Genomic DNA, 26,905 nt, shown 5'->3' on the forward strand with positions numbered 1-26,905 from the left:
GGTTCCATCCCAAATCCAGCACCTTGAGACTGTATGCTAGCCGCAAGGAAGGAGGCCGAGGACTAGTGAGCGTAGAAGCCACTATCCAGGATGAAACATCCAAGATCCATGAGTACATCAAGCTCAAGGCCCCAACTGACAGTGTGCTCAGTGAATGTCTCAGGCAATGGAGAGCAGAGGATACAGTCCTAGAGGACAGATCCTCATGGGAGGACAAACCCCTGCATGGGATGTACCACCGGATCATAACTGAAGTGGCTGATATCAAGAAGTCCTACCAATGGCTGGAAAGGGCTGGCCTACAGGACAGCACAGAAGTGCTCATCCTGGCAGCCCAGGAACAAGCCCTGAGCACCAGAGCAATAGAGGCTCAGATCTACCACACCAGACAAGACCCAAGGTGTAGGCTGTGCAAAGAAGCGCCTGAAACAATCCAGCACATAACTGTAGGGTGTAAGATGCTGGCAGGGAAAGCATGCATGGAGCGCCACAATCAAGTGGCTGGAATAATATACAGGAACATGTGTGCAGAATATGAACTGGAAACCCCAAGGTCAAAATGGGAAACACCTCCGAAGGTGGTAGAGAATGAGAGGGCAAAGATCCTGTGGGACTTCCAGATCCAGACTGATAGGATGGTAATGGCAAACCAACCAGACATTGTAGTGGTGGATAAAGAACAGAGGAAAGCCGTTGTGGTGGATGTGGCAGTGCCAAGCGATGGCAACATCAGGAAGAAGGAACATGAGAAACTGGAGAAATACCAGGGACTCAGAGAAGAACTGGAGAAAGCCTGGAAAGTGAAGGTGACAGTGGTGCCTGTGGTAATTGGAGCACTCGGGGCAGTAACCCCCAAGCTGGAGGAGTGGCTACAACAGATACCTGGAAAGACCTCAGACCTCTCAGTCCAGAAAAGCGCAGTGCTAGGAACAGCTAAGATACTGCGCAGGACCCTCAAGCTCCCAGGCCTCTGGTAGAGGACCCGAGCTTGGAGGAGAAACCACCCGCGGAGGGTGAGAGGGGCGTTTTTTATATATATATATATATATATATATATATATATATATATATATATATATATATATATATATATATATATATATATATATATATATATATATATATATATATATATATATATATATATATATATATATATATATATATATATATTTTTTTTTTTTTTCTCCTTTCTAGTTTTAAAGATTTCCATTTTCATGTAGTATTTACACTACGAAATGGTGAATCGCCTGTTTTTGTCCCTTTCTACCAGATTTTGCTGCAGTTTCTACAAAGAACATCCTGGTGTTTTTGGTCATTTAAATAGCTTCGGGCACACAGTGGAGAAAACGGAAAAACTGGAGTCTAAACTTCAGCAAAATAGAACATATTACAAACTGTGAGCTTTTAAAACGTTTGTTTGCCACCTGATTTTTGGATAAGTGGTACATTTTTTCAAGGCGTCATAGGTTAATGTGTAGTGGCCAACTGTTACCTAGATACATTTGCATACTTGAATGTTTGAAATACTTGGTTGTCCATTTCTGGACCTAAATCATTTCCCTAAAACACATTTTTATATTTCTTTTTGTCTTTGTTTTAGCTTAGGTTTTTTAAGCAGCTTGTATATTTGTAGGTACTTTTTATTTAAATGAAATGTAGGTTTGTTATACATATTTGGGTTCAAAATAGAAGGTTTAAAGTTAAACCATATTATGGGAACCTTGTTTGGACTCTTGTTTTTGTTTACATTACAAAACTTTAGCACCAGAAATCCTCCCCTGTTCTAAAAATAATATTAAGAGTTAGTATAAGGTTATGAAACAAATTCAAAACAAATCCATATTTTAAGTAGATACTTCTAGTAGAAACTTCTAGTATACACTTCTAGATGACTCCTTTTTGCATAAAGAAACTTTCCAAAGATGTTTGCTTTTTGGGAGTTTGAGGGTTTCAAATTAGTGGGATTGTCACCAGCAAGAAAGTATTTAAGACATGAGGTAAAAGGTTAAAAACTCTGGTTCTAATGTGTTTCTATGTCCTCTTTTCTTTCCTTCCAGGGCCTTAAAAGGAGTAAAAATCTACTCATTTCATAATGTTGATGAGACCGCACTCTGAAAGAAGAGCCCTGCCTGGGTTCTCGGCCTTGTTGTCCTCTAGGTTTTCCAAGCAGTGGAACACGAGCTCCTCACCCTCCTTGTCCTTCCTCCCACAAAAATCTCTCTACGCACCTCCAGCTCCTGCTTCGCCTCCTACTTGGGTGCAACAGGCACTTGTTAACCTGGAGCAAGGAGAACAAGAACTTCAGAGCCTCAAGGAGCGACAACAAGCTGAAGTAGAAGAGGTAAATCGCGAATTGGACAACGCCATGATTGAGGCTCAGCGGGAGGAGCGGCGCCTTCTTACAAAGATTGAGCAGGACCACAGGGAAGCCCAGCGGCACCTCAGTCAAGTGAAAAGGGAGAATTCTGCAGCTGTAAGGGTTGTCCAGTCACTTCTTGATCAGCAACTTCGAAAGATTGGGCAGATTAGGGAGCAGATTCAAAGATGGGGAAATACAGCTGGTGAAGCTAATAAACATCAACTACAAAAAGGTGTAATGGAAGTCACTCAACCATGGGAAATCTCTCTAACCCTTAAAAGGGTTATATTCACCCCAAAATCCCAATCCAAAACCATTAACTTTGGAGAAGTGGAGGTTCGGGAGCAGAGTATGGCCTACCCCGTTGGTGTGTGTGGTTTTCAAGGGCAGAAGTGCCCCTTGCACTCAGGTGATAGAGCACTCTCAAACGTGATTCCTCTAGAAATTAGAAAGGAACCTAAACAAGCAAGAGGTGGGAAACGGTGCAGCATAGAGGAGAACACGGGAAAGGCTTGTGTTGTTTATAAAACCAATCTGTCAAGCTCAACTGAAAACAATGAAGAGCGGAATTCCTCAAAGTCCCCCACACCAAGATCCTATGGGGTTTCCGAGTCCTCTCAAGATGAAGATACAGGTTCAGACCTATTCGTTGATATTCCACCAATCTCCAGCCAAGGTGAATCAGAAGGTGATGAATCAGATGGAAGACAAAGTAAAACAAGGAGGCGCATCACCATGAAAGGCAAAAGAAGACAGAAGGCCTTGGTGTCATGTGAAGAATCATCCTACTCTCCTAAAGAAACAAAGGACAAAAGCAGGGATTCATCTATGTCTCCAAAGGCTACTCATAAGAGCTTACTGTCTAAGCAAAGTCTTTCCAAAAGACATCTTGCCCTTTCAGAACAATGCCTATTGAGAAAGAAGAATTCAAACGAATCATCGGTGGACAGTGAAAGCCCTTCGTCCCCCATAGAAAGTGAAGATTCCTATTCCACCTACACATTTAGCACTCCAATTAATGGATCTCTGAAGCAAGAGCGCTCCCGTTCGTTTTCTACAACTGATCTCTCAAGCAAGTTACGCCCTTTGATAAATGGGAACAGGACCGAATGCAGAAAAGTTAGAAAGGTCAACAGGTTACGTCTCACCTCTGAACCATCAACCTTTGAGCAAAAAGACAGAAATAAGCTAGAATCTGACAAGGAAATTGCAGATTCTATCAAGGGACCATCTGCTACCCAAACCTCTGCTGCACAGAATTTGAGCCAGAAACATGTGAACAGATCTCAGTCTATGCCAGCACTTGAATGTGATGAATTACATCAAAGCAAAGAACGACACAAGTATGACAGCGAAACAATCTGGCCTGACCTGAAAAACACAAAGGAAGAAGGCGGTTCAACTGCTCTGGGCTCTGCTCATCTTGTCAAGCAGTTTGGAAAACAAGGTTCTGGCCGAACTGACTTTAACCTGCCAAGCGGTGTCCATGCAACTGTCAGAGGACAGGTGTTTGTGGTGGATTGTGGCAATGCTCGAATTCAAGTGACTGATCTAAACAAAAATGTTGTACAACAAGTCTCTCCCTCTGGATCAGAAAGGTCTTCCCGAATCTGCAACTACTTTGACGTGGCAGTAAATTCAAAAGGCCTGATTGCCTTGACCTGCGCTGCAGAGCGAGCTTTGTTGGTGTTCAATCGACACGGACGATTCTTGCAAACATTTGGAGGCACAGCGATTGGTTCCACCAACGAGGGGCTGGATGCTCCCAGAGGGGTCACCGTAACGAGTCAAGATGATTTCTTGGTTGCTGACATCAAACGAGGCACCCTGACAGTGCTGAAACTGGATCCCAAAACTGGGACCAGGCTAGAGCGCACAGTTGTAACTGGATACCACAGACCCTACCTGGTAGCAGCCTGCCTAACCACTGGGCTAATGGCTATATCTGAACGAGGGAATGAGTCCGGACGAGTTCCTTGCATTCGAGTACTGGAGCCTGGCTGGAACACTATACATATCCTTGGAGTGTGTTCTGGCATGGGGCCCGTTCTCACTTGCCCATGGGGCCTTTGCATTGACAGCGATGGCGATGTCTTGGTGGCAGATTGGGGCAAGCAGCGCCACTGTGTATTTATCTACCCCTCCAAGGGCGTTGGCTGGTCTCTGGTGTCTGAAAACCTCAATAACCCACGGGGTCTCGCACTTCTCCCAGACGGGCATGTAGTGGTGTCAGACAGCATGAATCACTGCATCAAAATCTATCGCTACAAGTAAACTTTTCAGTACAGTCAAGGCGTACTGCCTTCCCAAACGCTGTGCTAATATGAGTTGAATCTGCTTCTCTCTACCTCTTTCATGTTTAAAACATTTGTGTAGAAAACAATTAAACATTTGATGATTTTTTTTTTAATGGTTAAAATATGCCGGAATTTCAGCAATAGAAATCACCCTGGAGTATATGTTGCAGCAGTCAGAAAATTCCTAATAATGAAGAAAAAATACACAGGTTGTACTATAATTTAAGTCACACATTTCATCTTGACAGGCAATCCATAAAAAAAAGAATATAGGCTAAAAATGTCTACACTTCGCTAACGTAACCCATTGATGCTTATTAGCTATATGAATATAGAAAATGATTGTCAGGTATGTTCGCACAAAACATTAACAGTTATTAAGAAATACATAATAGCACAAAGAACATGCTAGAAGGCCAACTAAGACTCTTGGTATTGGTCCTAGTCATAAAATCCATAGATTTCCTCATCCTCCATGTCCCTTTTAACTCCACCAAACTCGGTATTAGACAAAGTGACACTTCTTCAGCAAGGCTTTCATCAACAGACTCCGGATCAATTCTACAAACTACAACATCAAATCTATAATATATACGTTGACACTCCTTATTCTACAGTGTGATCAGCCCTCTATGTGCCCAATTACTTTATGATAATGAACACCTCGTCAGGCTTTTCCCCCCTAGAAAATAGATAATAGTTGTATTGTTGTTGCTTTGTTTTAGTTCTGCTAAGAACAACAAAGTCGCACATTGATGACATCAAAGCAGCGACATGTCCAAAACAAGCGCCGAGAGCAATGTAAGACGCATTTTAAGCTGTGTAAAATAAAAAGTTAATACAAGTAAATAGTTGGACCCTTGTTTTTTATACTTGAGAACACAACAAAAGCTATGGATTTAAATTGACGATGCCCTAAAAAAAAAAAAAAAAAAAATCAATAAAAAATTTAATTTTTTTTTTTTTTTAAATCACACGCTAATTTGTCTGTACTTAATTAATTGCGATTAATGTGATAAATATCTCTGATACGTAAATAAAAAATAAATCAAGCACTGGGAGTAACAGCAGCATCGAAAAACCCTATACAATTCACACCTAAATATAAATTGAACCCACGACCAAACGATACAAAAACGTGACTTATACTCTGGAAAATATGGTGGACAGAAACATAATAGCAAGGCTTCAAAGTCATATGACAAGTTTTTTTCTTTGAATACTTAAAAGATCATACTTATGTTGGAATCATACATAATATTTTGTCTTTATTTATTACTTATGAATAAAATGTGGCATCATTCCTATGAAAAACAATAATGCTTTGTAATCCTGCTAAACCAAGTGTTGTTTGCAGACAACATTAAAAGTTGATTCAAGTTCAATTTTGTGTTTTCTGTCTATTGCAAATCTTCTCAATAAGACTTGAAAGTGTGTAGAGTAGATTCACAAGACGCCATTAATGGGAAAATAAAGTCTGTGTAGAGGACGCAGTAAGAAAAAGTGACACAATGTGTCTTAAACTGACCAACATGCAGCTATCAAACTTAAAAGGTGTAAAACATTAACCTAATGGATCAATAGTACACTACATAGACTACCTTAAAGGGAACACAAAACATTTGTTTTTACCTAATTTATAACATATTATTTCCAGCGAGTGATGAAGGGATTTCACAACAGATGACAGTGAATAATTTAAAATATTTGCATTAGTTTTGTAACTGCAAAACTTCCAGTTCTTTCCCTGTGCAAACAAACACAGAACCACACACACAGTTTCCTAACATCCAGCCCACACAGATTTGAGGATAAAAGAGCATGTTAAGCTGCTGCATAGCTGCACTTCACAGCTCTTTGCTCCAGTGGAGAGATTTCCGCAGGACAAGGATGGCGCTGACCTTCAAGGCTGCTTTTCTGGCCCTAATGCTAGCCCTGACACGGGCAGCCCCATTGTAAGTATTGGTGACACTTAATGGGCATTACAAACAAGTCGTGGGAGAATGTTTATGACCACATCGTGTGTATTTTTTTAAATAAAAATTGTCAAACAATAGTCAACAGAAATTTGGAGTTTGTTTTATGTATTTAAATTGAATTCAGTTTCACCCTGATGTAGTTAATTTCAGCTATTTCTGCTGTGATCACCAACAAAACGAAGCATGTTATTAGGAAAAACAGAAATGTCAGTGGATCTATCCACTCATTTTGCAACTCTGTTGGCTGGAAGACAAAGTTCAGAGTTTGAATCGATTAAACCGTTCGAAGAGAGCATAGTCACGGTATAATCTCCCTGTGTTGCTCATTGACTCACAGTTCAGTGCTCTGATGGTGAGTAAATCCAAAAATTCTGTTTTGGTTTTTTTTTGTCATCCACAGGGAGGATTCAGCAGCAGGCGGTGGGTTTCATACTGAGGATCTTTTGCATTTATTTTGCCAACTGTTTTGTTGTTATGTAGCAGTATATTATGGGTATCAGTTATTTTAATCTCGCACCCAGATGGAGATTCCGCTTTGCCAGATCGATGTGCAGGTATCGAGTTCGATGCCATCACTCCTGACGACAAGGGTCAAACTTTTTTCTTCAAAGGTGCGGGGACAAAAAATTGTTTTAGCTTAGTGACATTCGCATTTGACCTTGTTTGTTGTTCATGCATATCATTTTAATATCCATAAATTGCTTATTATATTGTTTTTCTAAGGAGATCATGTTTGGAAGGGCTTTGACGGTGACGCTCAACCATCCAGTCAGTATTTTAAGGAGTTAAACGGTCATGTTGATGCGGCTTTCCGTATGCACAACCCAGAGAACAAAGGGGACCACGACCACATCTACCTTTTCCTGGTAGGACATAGATATTGCTCATTTATGTTTCTGTTTATTAAAAAAACATTATTTATGCATTTTAATTTCCTTTTTTTTCCAAAACTTCATGTATTCTATAAAGTATCCACTTGGGGATGTGAACACATCACTAATCACTAGGTCTTAATTATTACACATTAAATTATTTTCAGTAATTTCATGGTTGAATAAGATTATACTGTGGATATAAGAGGTGTGAGTCTAGGAGTACTTCCGTAGATATTTAAGGTTCATTGATGAGAAATGTTTTAAGAAACTACACTTGATAACATGGAAGCATTTCCTAATAAGTTTGCACAATAGTTTTTATTTTATAGACCATAATAAACAATTTAGTAGGTGTGCCACAAGGCAGTCTTCTGGGCCCCCTACAGTTTCTCAGTTATAATCTGCAAATAATCAACACTGTATGTATTTCAATACCAATCGAAGAAAATGGGACTAACAAATAGAAGTGGGCCTAGAAGCCTGCCTTTCGGCACACCTATTGTACAGTCAAAAAGTGACTTTTTTTTTAACCAACCTGGGTTTGTTCTAGTATTCTTTAAAGTTTCCACTTGAGGGAATAGTTGAATTACTAAATTATCCATAAGGTGTAATTTTAATATATATATAAAATTATATATATATTTTTTTTTTAAATAAATTTATTAAATTATTCCTTATAAAATATCTCTGTTGCATAATAATATAAATGGCTTGCACATCTTTGACAGGATTTTTCCTAAAATAGCTATTGGACTTTTTATGAAAAAGCAGGAAGAAACTCAGACTTTGAATATTGGAATGATCTGAGCAATTTTCAACTGGTAATTTTTTTATTAACTCCTGATATAAGTATTTAAAAAGGTGCATGTGAAGCATCACAAAGAACACAAGTCAAAAGCTACGCAAAAACAAGATAAAAAAACAAATAAAACATGTTTAAGATCAAATATGCCACGTCATTTTTGGATTTGTTCATACCATTAAGTATAAACAGGAGCATTAATACCTAATTTACCTTTTTGTGCAACAATGATCATTTCCAGGATGACAAAGTGTTTAGTTACTTTGAACACACTCTCGAAGAAGGATATCCCAAAGAAATCCAAGAGGATTTTCCTGGAGTTCCCACCCACCTGGATGCAGCTGTGGAGTGTCCCAAAGGAGAGTGCATCACAGATTCCGTTTTGTTCTTCAAAGGTATGCCTATGCCGCTGTATCCACCTGTGTCCGTCTAAAAGAAAATAAAAAAATGTAACAGATGTTGGGGATCCCTTTCCCATCAACCCATTGGAGAAATGGTTGTGACATTGTTCCTGCAGGTCCAGATGTGCATGTTTATGATATCGTCACAAAGACAGTGAAGACCAAGACATGGCCCCACCTACCTGCCTGTACCTCTGTCTTCCGCTGGTTGGAGCACTATTACTGTTTCCATGGACACAACTTCACCCGTTTCCAACCCGTAACCGGGGAGGTGACTGGTAATTATCCCAAAGATGCCCGCAGGTATTTCATGCGCTGCCCCGACTTTGGTAAGAGGTTTTTTCTTTTACTAATTAACATTTGCAAATAATAAATGATTTCTTAGCTTTATCAAATTTTGGGGGCATTTAATTGCAGGTCACGGAGGCGAAAGAACAACTTTGAAATGCAGTGACTTCAAAATGGACGCCATCACTACTGATGATACCGGCAGAATGTACATGTTTAAAGGTAACTATTTTATGTACGCGAGTAGTTTAAAGTTTTATCCAATTATGAACTATTAGTTGTGGATACTAAAATACCCTTTTGAACATTTTTCAAACCACTTCACTGTCATACATTTCCTTTCCTCTGGAGAATGTCGTTTCTGCAAACACAGTTATATACAAATAGAGACCCAGGTTTGATCAGTTTTTATCTATTCTAATAAATGATGGTTTTTATTATAAAGCATCAATTTATAACCAAGGTTCTCTCAATGCATTACATGAAAAGCAATTTCTAGAATTTCAAACATTTTATTTGAAGTGAAAATCTAATTCATTTGAGTGTTTTACAACAATTATTTATGAATTAAAACATTGATAGTTTATTAAAAAATACATTTAAATACATTTTTTTGAGCAAACGTTGTTCAGACACAATCCATTGAGGTCTATATATTCACCAATTAGTGAGCATCAAGCACACTGGTTTTTCGCAGAGACTTCTGGGAAATTTCTAGGGCACAACAAACAAGGTTAAAAATGATTGAAAAATTAAAGCTTAGCAAGTTTTTTTTATTAGGTATACTTGAGTATAAGTATAGCATATTTACTGATTATCATGTGTAGGAAGTATACTAACTGAATACTACCTTAGACTAAATTGAAACATTTTAAGTATACGATATATAAAAAGTATATAAAAAATAAATTTTAGGGACACTGCCTCACTTTAAGAATACATATTGATTAAGGTTTCATTTATCTTGAAACACGTTTTTCATTCAAAATAATGTTAGAGAAAAGCAACACTTTCAGAAATGTAAAAAAAAAAATTGTATAAAAAGTAAGATAATGACCAATAAAAATTAAGATTTTCCCACTAATTCATACAAAATGCAGCTTACTAGCAAAACACTTGCAAGTCTCTGTTATGCTAGTACATCATGTTAGCATAACATATTAGCATTTGGCACGTATTAGCTTGCATTCAAAAGGGAAACGTTGATCATTTTAACGGTAATTTCGAAGATTATGCACTTAAATATATTTGCAATTTTTAAGCTTAGCAGCCACTTAGATTAATGAGTAAAATTTTGCATATTTATACTTTTCTAGTAATCGATTTTTTATTTGCTTTGCTAAGCTAATGTTAATAGCAGATGTATGTAATTTTGATTCTTTAGATGAAAGGAATCACATAAAGTTGACTTAAATATGCATTTTTTTTAACTTACTTTTAATTTTGAAAGGTTCCAACTACATGCGTTTGGACACCCACCGTGATGGACTGCACGCCTTTCCAATAACCAGGTCGTGGAAAGAACTGACCAATGGCGTGGACGCTGTTTTCTCTTATAACGACCGAATCTACTTGATTAAGGTGGACTCACATCCTCTTCAGAATAAAATAAAATAAAATTAAATTAAATTCAAATTCAAATTTTTACAACCAAATTTAAATTAAATTACATTAAATTAAATTAACATTTAATTTAATTCATGCATTTCGATTTAATTATTTTATGGAGTCGAATTTAATTTATTTTTATTGTATTTAACCACAAGCCATCTACTTAAATCTTACAGGGAGATCAAGTTTACATCTATAAGGCAGGTGCTCACTTCACCCTGATCGAAGGCTATCCGAAAACGCTGAAGGAGGAGCTTAACATTGAAGGACAGGTGGATGCTGCTTTTGTGTGTCCAGGCCAACGCACAGCTCACATTATTCAAGGTAAGCTTTCTACACCTCAGGTACGTTCTGTCCAACGGGCCCCTCCAAATCTTCACAAACCAAAAGAAATGCTAAAAGCTGTAGTGCCTATAGTGGCCTCTGGGGGCTGGTTTCATTTGGAGTAAGTTCCTATTTGCTTGTGTGTTTAAACGTTTTACTTTACACCAAAACAAAACAAAGTACAGGCAGGCTTTTTTTGTGTGTTTTTTGGTTTATTTTCTCATTGAACACTAATAAAATTAAATCAGCAACTGACTCAAGTTGATATGGCTGCTTGAGGCTTTTATTTTTGCCACTTGAGGTTTCATTTCATCAAAAAGTCTATGGACACCCAGTCACAGCGCACAATATGAAGTCCAAAAGCTGCAGCTGGGGGATGTAGCAATTAAAGCAGCTTTGAATACGCAAAGTACCAACACTGCAGGCTCTCACATATTCATCAAAGGTATGAAACAGACACACTTTTACCTTTTTAACTGATTTTTTTAACACATGTGTTCTTCAACAGGAAGGAAGATTACCTACATCAACCTCGCTGCCACGCCCAGGGAAATCACCCTCGACGCTCCTTTGCCTTTTGGCGACATAGATGCTGCTTTCTGCTCTTCAGACGGCATTAAAATTTTCCAAGGGTCCAACTACTACCACTATGATAGCCCGATGTTACTGGTTATGAGCAGGATTGCCCCCATACCTCTGAAGGTCACATCGGCGATGGTGGGCTGTGAAGATTAGGAAGTTTAAATAGAAGACTTTCTAATTTAAAAAAAAAAACAACAATAACTGAATGGAGGGCCTTTTTTTACCATATGGTAGAATTTAAATTAAATAAAATGATTGAGAAAAGATGGTCGTTTTCTTGGAGTTTGCTGGAACAAAATAAAAAGTGACAACAGCAGAGGAGGATTCTACAGTTTTGCCACTAGAGGACCTTCTGCACAAAAAAGTGTACCGCTGGAAATAAAGCACTGAACTAAACCAGTAACAAATCGGATTCTTTGTTTTAATATTTTCAGTGGGTTTTGTTCAGTTTTACCTGGGAAATGTGCATCCATAGATGCATCTAAAACACTTGTCCTTTTGCAAGAAAGTTCAAGCCATCAAACTGACACTTTAAAGGTGGAAATATTCAAATGTCAAAAATGAGTCAGAGTTTTTAATCCACCATATAATAAAAATTGTGTTTACTTTGAGATTTAGATGAATGAACTGCTTTTCTGAAGACATTTTTGTACATTGACTAATACTAATGGTGTGAATGCTATATGGGAAAAAACAGATAAAACATTTAAATAAATGCAATTTTGTTTTTACTACAAAACAAGGAATAAGCTTCTTAAAGATACATTGTTTTGACAATTCAGTATCACACATTTAACTGTCCTTATGATTAAATGGCAGTTTGATTAGAGTATGGATGATTTGGTGGTTTTTACTATAAAAATAAATCAATATCTTAATGAAAAATACAGTTTTACAATTTAAAGACTAAAGAAAGTTGAGCTTCATTAAAAATCAATACTTTATCATCAAGCCCCTTATAATCAAAGTCTTGAAGAGCAGCAAAGCCTCACTTGGCACAACAATTCTCCTAATTTAGCCACAGTTGTGCTAATCTATAACCTTTTTTTTTCCCCAAACCTTCTCCATTCGTTCATCTGGACGGACGCAGCAGCATCAATGTACAGCTCAGAACAACATCGGTTCTCATTCAAGGGCCTTTCTCTCACTGGAGGGTTTTGTTCGTCCAAAATCCCTGGGACTGTCAGCAAGCATAAAGGAAGCGCTGGCCTCAGCGGGTTTTTAGAAACCAGGCCAGGAGGACACAGATATCAGGGCACGACAGACAGTATGGACCATTTTCTTTTTTGCTGCAGGAGCAAAACATGTTTCATGCAATATTATTACACGGACATGAAAAGTTGCTACTTTGAACCATTTGGGGAAATATTTTTTGCTAATTTGTTAATAGCCTGATTGAGAATTATTTTTAGTATTTTTCGAGTTGTGCGAAAAAGCCACCAAAAATCTTGTTTAGTAAAAAATAAATTTACAATTATTTGGTGATTGGTATCATGTTTATTTTTTCTAGAGCTTCTTTTGTGTGTGTCCTTTTTAAAAGTTAAAAAGTTCTCTTTAGAGTTGAGTGTTTCAACAGTATAATTGTACATTATTTAAATATGAATATGCACAGCCCTACCACAATAAAACACCAAAAAAAGGGTATTGGTGGAAAAAAAATCTCAAAGGAACCAGTGATAGTGTTCCATCATTTATACATGAGAAATTGAACCTTCAAAATATTTAAAAAATAAAAGAAATGGTTTTTGTTTTTCTTAACCACTTCTCTACTTTTTTGTATTTAAAAAAAGAACAGGGAGTCAGAAAAATGCGAAACACGAAAATCATTAAAGACTCACTCCAAAGAAAATTGGTGTTCTAACAGAATTTGTGGCATTTTTCTGATGATAAAGGACAGATAAAAAGAAAATTAAGCTCAAAATTGCATTCCAGAGTATTTCTTTATTTAACCCTTGTGCTATCCTAGGCACTTTAACATTGGGAGTTGGGTCATCTAGACCCACTAGACAGTGCTGTGAACCTTTTTTCTTCAATGATTTGTGATCTTCACTGGTGTCCATGGATTATATGAAATCTTCTTCACCTTTATCCACCTTTGTCATGGTAGGGAGAACACGTCAATGTAAAGGTGGGGTCATCTAAGATAGCACAAGGGTTACAACGTGAATCTGGAGCATAAAAAAAAAAAACCACCGCGTTTTTGGAGACAAAAACAATATATCAGTTAAAATCGCTAAAAACACAACCAGACCAGGCATATACGGTACAAAAAGTTTATTCAGTAACAGTTCTGTAAACATTTGAGGTAAATGAACATTTACATCAACGTGTTCTTTTCACAAAAGCTTTCAGACGCTAGGCACTTCTCTTCTAAAGACGGTCATTCTAAAAGTGGGGAGTCACACTCCCTTTGAAACTATTTGCGGTGACTTAACCTGCCTGTGGGGGGCGCTGTGTGGTTCTGCAGTGTCAAAGCTTGAGGGGGGGGGGGGGGGGGGGGGGTTAAAAAGTCTATAAATCCATGTGCAAGACAGAAAAAGAACAATCAATCCATTTCTCGCCCATTCCAAGTCTAATTTGGTTCGTATTAATTCCATAAGTAAACACACATTATTCATGTCTCTGCAGAGCTATTAAAGTGTGCAAATCTTCTACACATCAAAGGCTTGAAACAACAAGGCTAAGGAAACACATTTCAGCAAAAGAAGTAACCAAAATAAACCTTTGTTCTTAACAATGAAGACAACATTTTTGTCCTTTGCAGCAGTTCAGACTTATGGAGTTGGGAGTCTCAGCTGGTGTTTTAGCTGTTAATCGGGTTTTATCAGACAGCTACTCAAATTCCCGAAAAACAGTCGGAAGTTGCTATAAAGAGATTCCTTGCCTGATTTTAAGCTTCTATGTGCAAAATCCTGGTGCCTTTTATGGTGAATTGGGTCTATCTCGAGTGTTTAATTAGGCTTACTTATCTTGCGAAGCTGCATTCAAGAAAAATGGAAGATAAGAACTTAAAAACTTTATACTTTCAGATTCTGGTTAAAAACCTGATTCCTGGAAAGCTCCAGTATTGCTTGCTGTTTTTGTTGCACCGCATCTACGAGCTTGAAAACTATGCACCAAATAGGGATTGGCTGTAAGAATATCCCAGGGGGTCAAAAGTTCAAAGCAAGACTCTCCAAAGAGCTCGATCAAACTGCATGGTGATTCACAAAACACACAAATTTGGATTGCAAACCACAATTTAGTCTACTTGGCAGAACAAAGAGGTATTTAGGTTATCTGTGTTTAGCTCTATAAGATCAATAACTGGTCATTTAGGCATTCACAAGACCTTTCTTTTCATTTTGAAAAATATCAAACTAATAAAAAGACTAGATTGGACAACGGATTACAAGTGGAAATAGTACCTCTTGGAAGAACCATGCTGAGTTCACCTCAAGACTACATGATCCATCTTTTTAATTTCTGACAAATCTGTCATGGTGCATTAGCTGGGCTTCTGCATCCATGCTAGCATTTTCACTGCATTCTTTGAAGTTTTGGCTCTAAACGGATCCCCGAATTTGAAACAAACCTCAAATTACAAAATGCTGCAGTACCTCAAATGGCCACTGGAGGCTGGTGTCAGTTTTTCACAGTGAATAATGGGTTTACAAAGTCACTAAATGGTGATAACTGTATTATATATTGCAAAACTTTCCCTCACAAATGCATTTCTCAATATTTATCTATTGAGTAGCAACATTTTTAAGTATTTCAGTGAATTCCAAATTGCTATGAATGCAGCTGAGCGACTCCTCCTGAGGTCACTCGTGAATGTTATAGGCACTATTTAAGGCACTTTGAAAAACATTCATAGAAAATCTAGTAGTTTTCCACATCAGCACCATTTTGGACAAACTAAAGTCTTCTTTCTTTAATTACAGCAACACATACCTAGAAAAAAAACACTACATAAAAATACAAAAGGGAGGAAAAGTGTTTTTTTTTTAATCAGATTTTTTAAAAAGTCACTTTTTTGGTATTTTGTAAGTCTGGTTATGGCCTAATATTTATAAATAATCTATTTCAAGTATGATTTCTTAACTATTAATAACTAATATACTGCTTGCAACACATTAAAGGAGGACATGAGGGTAGTTAGTTGGAGGCGGAGGACTCGCCCCCTAAAGGGAGCAGAAGGAGATATTGCTGGGAAAAAATGAGGAAGTGTTTTAAATTAGATATTGTCTTAAAAGTATAAAATAAATGAGTAAAATCTGCTTTATGTTGCAACACTAAAAAAAATGTTTTCTAATTGTTTTAGTTTTGGCAGGAATGCATTTTGAAAACAAAAAATAAAGGAATAACCATAAACAGAAAATTACCTTTTTTTTGGATCATTTTGCTTTTTAAAATTTATTTTCTAAAAATCTAATAGTTCTGGTATACTTTTTTTTTTTTTTTTTAACGAAACAGTGGAAACTTGAGAGTTCTGAATCACACTGCAAACACAACCACTAAAGAAGGTTTACTGAGTTTATGCTCCGCTCAAGCTGCAAAACCTACAACCTAAACTCGTCTTTTCTGCTGCAGCTCTTTAAAACTGCCTGAAATAAAAAATTGAACCAGTTCCAAAATGAATAATTCCGCTTTTTTTGTTGGATGTTAATTGCACCTTGAACAGAGAACAACTTTCATAATTAAGGCCGCTCTGCATCATGTGATGCATATCATATATTTACATATTTATATATTTTGTGCAGCTCTCATGTAAATGCAGAAATGCGTTTAAGAAGACAGAAGACAAGAAGAAAGAAGACACACTGGCAGCCTGAAAAGCCTAAGAGAGCATTGTCTCAGTGTGGGACTGCATCATTGCTTTCTGACAGTGCATCCCCTCTCTTCATTGAAACTTCAGGCTGGATGAGAGCAGTGCACATTCAACAGACACATTCAACAGACCCACAGGCTGATCAGCTCTATCGTCACAAAAAATTAGGATTAAGAAGTAAAAAGGAAAGAACAAAAGTGCAAACCTCTCCTGTGGCGTCTCCCATCAAAGAGCCAAAATAAATATAAAAATATGAATAAACATTATTAATACCTCTATGCTCCAAGTCCAATCATCACCATAATAAATAATCTTACTTTCCCCAGATCTGTGCTAAAAATATGTAAACAGTACCCGTGTCTACATACACGTAAAGGCACATAAAATAGCCTTCAGTCCTCCCTCATCCCTTTCAATAGATTTGGCCTCTAACGAGCTACCAATACCTATGTTATTTGTATTTATAAATTTAAAAAAAAAATTGAAAAATAATTATTTTTGTTCAAAGTCAGACAACATCAACGCCACATCAGTAATTTTGATTTCTAGGATGAAACCAGCAAAAAAAAAGTTACCTTAGCTTAGCATAAACACCGAAAGCAAGGGAAAGAACTAATTAGAATAGATGAAAAAAGTGGGACATATTCTGAAGCTTTCTTGTTAGCCTTAATTACCTTACTTTAATGTGTAATTGAAGTATATTTATTCTTTCCTACAGCTGTAAGAAATTTTCTGAAGCTTTTTTGTTAGCTTTAATTTGCTCACTTTAATGCAGGGGTGGGCAAACTGTGGCCCGGTGCCCGTATGCGGCCCGCCAAACTATATTAGGATGTTGATAATCCTTAAAGTTCATGTGTGTTTTCTGAGTCGGATAGTCATTTTTCCAATCTTTCCAACACCACATGAACGCAGCATTTCTTTATGTTGGCGTTTTTCCCTGAGGGACATCAAGTGATCAGTGGTATTGGCACTAAAATGAGAACTAAAGCCTCTGTTGTAACAATTGAGCGTTTGGCCGCCACATTCTGCTTTTCTAAATTTGTCCAAATTAAACCCTTTTTTCGTCCAGATTTCATGTCATTTCTTTCTCTTATGAGGTAGATTACCAAAACACTGATCTCCGGCCCTTCTGTTAAATTTTAGACCCCTCTGTGGTTCCAAAGTCAAAAAGCTGGAACATAACTGAAGTGTACAGGACTTTTTGCTGCTTATAAGTTTTTTGAAAAATGTTTACCGTTACATTGTATTAATCTTTGTCAATAAGGATGCTAACATTGAAGTAAAATGGGGGGAGGGCGGTTTGCTAGATGGGGCACCTGCTCCCTTTTGCTCCCCTATAGCTCCGCCCTACTATTGGACTTTGGCTCCACGAGTAGTTCCTATTTGGAACACAAGAGAGGAGGTAACACTCAGTCCAGTTCTCTTATACGGTTGTTGGTACTAACACCTAAAAAACTAGAAAAAGTTCTTAAAAGTACTCAATTTCCATTTGACTTCTAACTTGATTTATCAATAACTTGCAGCTTTTGACACGCATTGTGGTTCAAATGTTATAAAGGACACAGAGAAGGTGCATATATGTTTGTTATTTAACCCCAATAGCTGGTCTCTGACGTTGATAATAAACCATTTTCAATTCCAATGTGTACAATTATGATTGTTAATTCTAAAAGAGCGAAAATGCCAGTTAAAGATTTCTTTTGAAGTAGACATCATAATTAGTTCACTCATAGACTTGGAATTCTATTTATTGTATTAACGGCAAGTTAAAGAGCTGACAAAAAGTAGTTCAGCCAAACTTTTCACAGATTTACTAAATATGAGGCGAGCTGCTGCCTTGTTTCCAGTTGCGTATGCTAAACTGAGACAAATGACTCTTACGAGATTTCCTGCCTTGACCAATCGCATGTCTACACACGGCATTTTGCAAATCAAACTGACTTTCTAAGGTTAGGCGTCCTTAGATGTTTCTCTTTTTGAAGATTTTCTGTTTCGTCTTTTATACAAATTGACATTATTCACCCATGACGGAACCAAGTGTGTGCTGAGCTCCTCAGGACGTCTGGGCCTTTAGAGTTGGAGAGGCTTCGTACTCTGTTGGTCATGCTCTGCTTCTTTTCCAGTTGAAGCATCAAAGTGTGTGGATCTAGAAAGCTGCATATATTTGTATATTTATGTACCCTTTTTGCTGTGTAAAGAGTAGGTTTGCACTGTTGTGGTGAGTGTGTACGTTTTAGCTACACTTCCAGATCATCGGGCCGGGCTCTGGCGCCGCTGTACTTGCACGCCCGGCTCGGCCTCCTGGTGTCAGCAGGAGGCGGATGCATTTCTGCTGTGGCGTCCTCGTTCTGGACCGCCGGGCTTTCCTCGTCCGCTGCTCTCACCTCTGGTGCAATGATTGAAAGAGGCGTGTTGCGGGGGAGCGTGGGGAACATGGAGAGTTGGTTCTCCTGCTGAAGGGCCGCCTCGTCTTCGGGGGAGAACGAGGAGGCAGAGGTCGGGGAAGAGGGTAGAGGTTCGGCATAGGATGAAGATGACGAGGAGGAGCTATTGCCATTCGGATTGTGGAGCTCCAAAGCCATGTTTCTCCAGTTTTGCTCCATTTCCGACAGCTGCCCATGGCTGCCAATGCTTACTTTCTCCCCATTGGTGGAAAAAGAAGGAGACCTCACCTCCAACAGGAAGACATCCGAATGGAAGGCACCACCATCCACGTTGAGTTCTGAAGGCGTTGGGGTTGTAGCCATGTTGGGGTTGAAGATCACAGCTGGACTGGAGGCTCCTTCTTCGGCAGCTCTATCCCCCATGAAGCTTGCATTAGCATTACCATTAGCGTATTCCGGCAATCGGTTGAGCGCGGATGGCGAGACCTGTTCAGGGATCGTCTCTGCATCCCCAGGCCCATGTTGACCTAGAATCGACTCACTCTCAGGAATAAACTCGTTAGTAACCCCTTGCTTGACCTTCTTCCAGCCCAAGTGGTAGATCTCCAGTAGGTTGAGGACCAAAGAGACGCATGCAACCACCAGCATGAAGATGATGAAGATTGTCTTTTCAGTGGGCCTGGTGGGTAAAAACAGATTTAGTTAGCTAAAGGAATAAAATCTGGAAAGTAATGGTAGAAAAATGAGAAACGTTGCTCCTTATGATGTTTTTTAATTTGCTTAACCCTTCCAACCTTGAGCTTTAGTGTAACTCTTCAACTGTTTACGCAATGAACATAATTCCGGTGAGTTCTGAAAGCTGAGAAAAGCAGCTTTCCGCTGCTCTGCAGCATTTTACAGGAGTGAAGTGTTCAAGCATTTAGCGTAGAACCAACTGAAAGTGGCGCAGAGAAAAGCAGCTTTTCATCGATATCACAGCAAAGCCACTTTTTTGGTGGTATACACAGTCCAAAAATAATGGTAATTCAAAGAGTTTTGATGTCAAAGGGCTTAGCATTTTTGTTTTTGCTCTTAGGTCGAATGGTCTTGAAGTAACGTAACTCTTCTACTGTTTGCGCAATTAAGGTAATTCCAACGAGTTTTAAAAGCAACACTTTTTTTTAAACTTAACAGTAAAAAAAAAAAAGTGTTGTGAATTGGTGCAATACACAACACTTGTCCATACCTTGGAATTACGTTCTTCTCAATGACGTTAAGAAAAAAGGGTTGAAAACTTACGTTAAGACGAAGAAGTAAGAAATACATTTGGGATATGTTATTTCTGTTTACACTGAGACAAGCAGCCTTGTGATGATAGTGCTCACTCAATCAGCGTAAATCAGATAATTCTGTCACGAAGAAAAGCGGCTTTGCGCCACTTTACACTAGTCGTGTGTTGCTTAGCCGGTTGGAAAAGCTGCTTTTCTCCGCGTCATCAGCTGATCAATGTGAATCAGCTGATTCACATGGATTGCGTGAACGGTCGAAGAGTTACGTCATGTCAAAGAGCGTGTGTCATTTCGGTGTCATCTGCTAAGATACATACACACCGGACGTTTGACGTTTAGCCCATATTGTTCACACTAGACAAGCAGGGAGGGGCTTATTTCTTATTAGAATTTTACTAGCACGTGTCCACCACCTGCAGTTGGTAGGGGCTTAGTGTGAAATATTGCGATTTGGTTACAAAATGGAAACAGTTCGTTTCATTGCTACCGTCCTCGCAATGACAGACATGGATTACCATCATGTCAGGAGGTTGGCCTTGCCTATCTTTATTAGAAACACAAACACAGGTTAGTCGCCGTGTCCGGGTTCACCAGATAAACTAGCTACACTTAGCTTGGCGAGTTCCATCGCATCCCTACCAAATTAGATTGGTCAAAGTTTAACCTTGTTTAACTGGCAACATGCGTTGGAAGGCCACGCGTTTTGTACGTAGAGCCCAAAAACGTTCACATATAGTTGCTTAGCTATGCGTGAATGCGAGTGTGCGTTTACGGACTTTTCCTCGGAAGTGGCCACTTGAATGGCCTTGCAAAGGGTGGTATGAACGTAATAAATTATGAGTCAGTCATGTTGCATACCAAACTAATTATCTAAAGGTGACAGTACAGGAATGAAGAATAAATGGTATCCAACCCAGGGTCTTTTTCTGAATCTGTTCTTCTATGCATCTTATTTTAAGTTAAAGTACAATTTGAATGTTCTAAATACGTATGTGGAGCACATTTATAGTGTTATTTAGATAAAAACATAAAAACCGGAGAGCTAGGATTTCTCCATTTGTTCTGAAATATTCTTCTAGTATTAGAAAGGTTGGAACAAATTCAAAAAGGTGGTTTCTTTTCAACTTTGATTTTCAATTTTGAAACTTTTCAACTTTATCAGACAGTTTACTGAAAAGCAGTAACCTGGAGATGAAGCAGTCCACAGTGTTTGGGCAGGGCCAGCGGGCGCACTTATAGAGCGGCCTCAGGCGGAACCCGTACAGGAAGTACTGTCCTAAGATGAAGCCCACTTCAAACAATGTTTTGAAGATGATGTTAAAGATGTAGGTCCTCAAAAGGGCCCCACGAATCCGGATCTTTCCGTGCTCATCCCGGATCGGGCGCTTGTCCTTCTTTCCTCCTTTGCCGTCGCCGATTCCGTTGTGATAGAGGGGGTCGTGGTCCCCCTGGAGGCGCCCGGCCTTCCTGAGCTCCTCCTCCCTCTCCCTCCTCTTCTCCTCCATGCGTACGATGTGAAGCACATGGCCCAGGTAGATGAGGGTGGGGGTGGAGACGAAAATGATCTGCAGCACCCAGAAACGGATGTGGGAGATGGGGAAAGCCTCGTCGTAGCACACGTTCTCGCAACCCGGCTGTTGCGTGTTACACGTAAAGTCCGACTGCTCGTCCCCCCAAACCTCTTCGGCGGCCGCGCCCAGCACCAGAATGCGGAAAATGAAGAGGACCGTCAGCCAAACCTGAAGAGGCGACAAAGACAATCACTTAAAAACGACCCCAATCTATTGCATAACTGAGTATTAGTGACAAAACTAAAGCTAAAGTGGTTCCGATCCGTCACCTTTCCTATCACTGTGGAGTGTTCTTGAGCATTCTCCAGCAGACGCCCCAGAAAGCTCCAGTCACCCATGCTTCACTCGATTTTCTAACCTAGGGGAGAAAAAACTGAGAACTTTAGAAAATCTGTGCAAATCTTCCAATTGGAAGTGAAAAAAGATGAAACCCAGTCTTTAGAAACCAGTCATATCCAGTTTGTTTGTGTCATTTAGATGAAAACGTAGCTCTTCCTTGCTATTTCAAAAAAAGAAAAAAAACATTTAATTTACAATAAAATTCATTTTGCTTGTAAAATGATTAGTTATAGTTACAAAAAACAATTATAGTTTGTTAAAACGAAACAAAAACCACATTCATTTTGTTGTTCCACTTGTTTTATTTAATTTCGTAATGTTTTCCTTTACTTTTTACTTCTTAAGGAGATTCCAGCAATGTTTGTTTTTTTTGTATATATTGGTAACAATGTCAAAACCGTAAGGCTGTGATATTTACAATAACAGTGATCATGGAAGATATTGCTAAATTTGAAACGTTTTCTTGTAAAGTTGGCAGTTGTCTTTGGTTTGTGTTCCGTTTTCGACGTCTAATGGACAGCTTCACATTTTTCCTTAAGTTCTCCAAACCATGCCCATATCAGCATACCTCCACCGCTGTGCTTTAGAGTTGCTAAAGTGTCTCTTACTCCATTTAGACATCCCTCTTAAAGTTCATTTTAAATGTCAACTGACATAGACCCACATACAGAAATCATTTTTTAAACATGTCTTTAGTATAGATAACATTAAAAAAAAGATGCACACTCACTAAAATACTGTTGCGTTGTCAGTGGTAAATCCATCGACCAATCAGGAGATTGTCAATATCTAGAACAGAAAGACAAAAGGTTTCTGTCAGAATTCCATGGTAAATTATCACAAAATATTATTTATAATAATATTACCACAATAAAGTCCCTTTGTGATAACTTATAAACATTTATAATAGATGGGAAAAAGTCTTATCCCTTGTGCTATCCTGTGGGGTCCACATGACCCGATCCTTACATTAACGTGTTATTCCTACCATGACAAAGGTGGATAAAGGTGAAGAGGATTTCATGTGAAGTGAAGATCAAAAATCACAAATTGAAGAAAAAAGGTTTAGCACACTGTCTTGTGGGGTCTAGATTACCCAACTCCCAATGTTAAAGTGCCTAGGATAGTAAGGGTTAATCACACCTATCCTTAGAGTACGGCTGAAGAACCTGTATGAGGGATGCGGGTGAGCCACACAGTATATACCAAGTCATAGATCGATCCATGAGTCCATAGAGAAAATGTTAAGCTATCTCATGTCATCTTCTTTGTCTACTGTTTACTAGTGCATGTCTTCCACCTACAGTTGGTGCGAAATGTCGAAGCGATGTAAATGACATGAATCGTGCTGCGGGCTTTTTCTTTCGCAGCTCTATTCCAATTCGTGAAGGATTTGGCCGGGCACAAACCATATTTATTCATGTCTCCTTCATAATCAATTTTTAAACGCCACCCATATTTCACTACCAAATCCAAGTCCCTAATTGGTCGGTTAGACCGGGTTTAACTTGCAATATTTTGTATGTAGGGCCTGAAATCGGTCGTAAAAAATTGCTTAGCTATACATGAACACAATAGTTTTGAATGCGGAAGCCCAAAATGCAAATATACGTGCGTTTACAAGACTAGAAAACTAGAAAAGTTAATTGTTCCAGACCAAGTCTATTTAAATTAGTCCAGATCAAGTCCTGAACCTTGTGTTTGGTCTGCCTTTCAACCGGACAGTTCCGAGTCAAACCAAATCTTGTAAACAAAACCATGTGACTAAAGATCTCTGCAGTCATTGGCCAGGAAATTAGGCGGGTGGGGCAAAAAAAATGAAAGAATAAAGAAAGTCCTGCGCTTTGCAATCCTTCTTGGCATAATGCACTTATTCAAACTTTATATTTCGCTGATCAATTTTGAACGTCTGCATCAAGGTCTGGTAAAACACTTTTTACTTGCTTGGTACGGCGAAGGCTGCAAGGCGGTTGCTAAGGAGACGTTAGCTAAGAAGGTACGCTGATCAGTGTTTATGACACATAGATTGTCGGGAAAATAGTGTGGGAAGAAATGTGTATCACGTTAAAAGTCGTTTTAATGAGCCTGAATTCATCCGATCACGTTTCAGTGAATTGCTGTGTCTCATTGGTTGCTACATTCCAACTCTGCTTGCATCACGTGACCACCGGCTACGGTGGCCGTTTCGGTCCATTTGTTCCACTCCGAATACGGAGATGGAGGAATATCAGAGCGAACCAAAGCTCAGTCCAATTGGAAACAAACAGAGACTAGGACGGGTCCAAGAGCGGTTCCTGGTACTAGACCAGGGTCCACTTGGGTGTTTTCAGACTGAACTGAAATTTTTTTTTTTTTTTTTTGGATTCTGGTTCACTTTAGGCAAACCAAATGTGTCCAGTCTGGACACACCCATAGACTTTTTATTGGAAGTGGCTGCTTGAATGGGCGTTGTCTAGGGCAATGTGAACGTAGCTTCACACTTTGTGCTTCTTCTATTCCAGAAATTTATTTTTTTTAGGGTCAGAGCAAAAGGCTACCTAATAGTTATGTGTGTAAATCCCACTGTAGAATCCAAAATAAGACCCCCCCCCCAATATTTCCAATTGAAATGGTTAGCTTGAAAACGTTTTCATCTTTGTCGGTTTGTGTGTATTTGTGTGTGTGCGATGTGTGTCAGTTGGACAATGGCGGGCCATCTGCGGGAAGTGAATGTGTGGATAACAAGTCGTCCCGGTTGAATGCTGGACTCATCACATCCCAGGAATGCTGAGGGGGGCAAATGTTTTCCCGGGACTCGCCGACATGGAGCGCACACTTAAACCGACTTCCAGTTGGGGCTTTTTTTTTCTTCCGAAAAACAAATTCGTGAAAGCATTTTGGTGCTTTTGAAGAGGTTCAACTCAATATTTCTAAAATTGTATTCAAGCAAAGTTTGGAAACTGTCTGTTTTGTTGATAAAATCCTACATTTACAACCAAATTCCCAACAGACAAAACTACGGCGAGTACAGTAAGTGTGCACGCCGGTCTCACGGTGGCGTGTACATGATGTGTTGACATGATAAAATCCCGCCTGTCAAAGCGGGACAATGGAGAAGCCGCCAGATGGACATTGTTCTTGGCTGCTGCGTGTTTTCGATGGATCAGAGCTCTTTGTGCTCAAACCTCCCAAACCATTAACTCTTGGTCTGCCGTTTGCACCCTGGAACCCTGCAGAGCATGTGCAGACAGCCCAACTTCTAAGCCCCGCCTCTTTCTGTCCACTTTATAGACGTCAGTAGTTAGTTTGACCTGTAAACTGGAAATTATTTGAGTCACAGTGACAAACAGGAATCAAAGAAAATGCATTGAATCCAAAAATATAAAAAATAAAATGACAATTTCATGATTACACAAAAAGTAAGTCAAATTTTTAACATCTACAACTAGAATTACAAAAAAAGAAGAAAATGAACCGTAATAAAAATCTAAAGTCAGATTTCCTTAAATTAAATTGATTCTAGTATTTAAATACTTCAATTATGATCCAAATGTAATGATAAATAACTGGAGTTTAGACCTGTCCGTACCTAAACGCACAAATTTTTTGAAAAAGCAATTCTCCACTCCAAACAGATTGTGAAGCTTCTATCTCAATCACAAACACATTTTGGGATAAAAAATCTCTTGATAATAACAAGATTTGCGTCATAAATATCATGTTTATGATGGCTTTCAGAATAAAAGTCTCAACCTTGTGAAACAACTTTACTAGTTGTGATAAAAATGTTTTTTAAAACAGAAAAATTGGGTTTTTAAATGAAAAATTTAGTTTTTATGAGAATTATAATGAACTGATTTTGATTTTTGACAGTAATAAATACGATTTGATATAGTAAATACTTTATTTTTGCTGTGAAATTCAGCTTCATTCATTCAGGACTTTTTTAAATAAAACAACCTGTAGTGTGTATAGAGATAGATAGATAGATAGATAGATAGATAGATAGATAGATAGATAGATAGATAGATAGATAGATAGATAGATAGATAGATAGATAGATAGATAGATAGATAGATAGATAGATAGATAGATAGATAGATAGATAGATAACACAAGTGATAAGTAAATGTAATAGTTGGCAATTAGCATAAAGTTCCACTGCGTTATTATAATTTTTTTGCTTTAAACTCCAAATCAATTGTCAAAGGTCATCATCCACATCAGGGCTCAATCTGTATTTTGTACTTTTGTGTATTTTTCAGGGCAAATTTTAAGTATTTAATTAAGTAAATAAAACAGCATAGGCCTTAATTTCTTAACGATAGGGAAACCATTAGATAAAACCAAGAAAATCACCTGATTAAGTTTGCTTTTAAAGAAATTAAATGAGTTTTTGAAGTCTAATACTTCATAATTCTACAGTACCACACACGTACTGAGTATTTTAAATGCCCTACTTGATTACTTTGTGATATTCTGTAATCCTGGGCTTCAATTGAAGGCGTCTCGTCTTTCCCACGGGGTCGTGAACGCAGCATTTGATAATCCAGCAGGTGTAAAGATGCTAATCCCTCCTTTTCCCTCCCACCTCGGCCCCTCACTCCAGCATCCACCTGCTTACCTCTGCAGCGGCCTCTTTTTCCCCTTCTTAGACCCACGCGTGGGTGTGGGAGGCGGCGGGACAGGAGGAGGAGGTAGAGGAAGGTTGTCTCTCCTCTCCTGGTTTCAGAGAAGATGCTGAAAAAAAGAAAAAAGAAAGCGCGTGGAAGCCGTCCCGCGAAGGCGAAGCGCAGCGGCTGCGTCCCGCGTGGCCAAGGCCATGCGCCACTCTCACGCATTTTGGTGCCCTCGTGCATGGGGCGCACGAGGGGAGCGGGGCGGAGGGGGTGCTTGTGGGTGCGCGCGCATGTCACATTCCAGACAGAAAACAATAAAACAAAAGGTTCAACTAACAGTTATAACATTAGTCATTTAAAAACAGTGATATTTACTAAATGACGTCACTAAAAAGACATTTTCTATTATTT

General features: G+C 38.7%; 2 protein-coding genes across 2 annotated transcripts; one reads left to right on the forward strand and one right to left on the reverse strand.

The window, feature by feature from the left end:
* The first annotated feature begins 6,460 nt into the window (after positions 1 to 6,460).
* On the forward strand, positions 6,461 to 11,785 carry wap65-like (warm-temperature-acclimation-related-65 kDa-protein-like-protein). Its single transcript, NM_001104852.1, is given in 10 exon segments — positions 6,461 to 6,614; positions 7,039 to 7,058; positions 7,160 to 7,249; positions 7,362 to 7,504; positions 8,557 to 8,710; positions 8,833 to 9,045; positions 9,134 to 9,226; positions 10,455 to 10,585; positions 10,792 to 10,939; positions 11,448 to 11,785. Coding segments are annotated over 10 exon segments (1,284 nt in total). The 5' UTR covers positions 6,461 to 6,549; the 3' UTR covers positions 11,675 to 11,785.
* Positions 11,786 to 15,905: 4,120 nt separating this feature from the next.
* Positions 15,906 to 26,715, reverse strand: LOC101173533 (gap junction alpha-3 protein-like). The gene is made up of 5 exons (XM_004066675.4): positions 26,500 to 26,715; positions 22,627 to 22,685; positions 21,827 to 21,915; positions 21,172 to 21,725; positions 15,906 to 19,397 (listed from the first exon to the last, which is right to left on the reverse strand). Exons 3-5 carry the CDS (start codon positions 21,893 to 21,895, stop codon positions 18,572 to 18,574), a joined length of 1,449 nt encoding a protein of 482 aa, XP_004066723.1. The 5' UTR covers positions 21,896 to 21,915; positions 22,627 to 22,685; positions 26,500 to 26,715; the 3' UTR covers positions 15,906 to 18,571.
* Positions 26,716 to 26,905: the final 190 nt, after the last annotated feature.

This window comes from Oryzias latipes, chromosome 2 (assembly GCF_002234675.1).
Source record: "Oryzias latipes chromosome 2, ASM223467v1".
Taxonomy (NCBI): Eukaryota; Metazoa; Chordata; class Actinopteri; order Beloniformes; family Adrianichthyidae; genus Oryzias; species Oryzias latipes.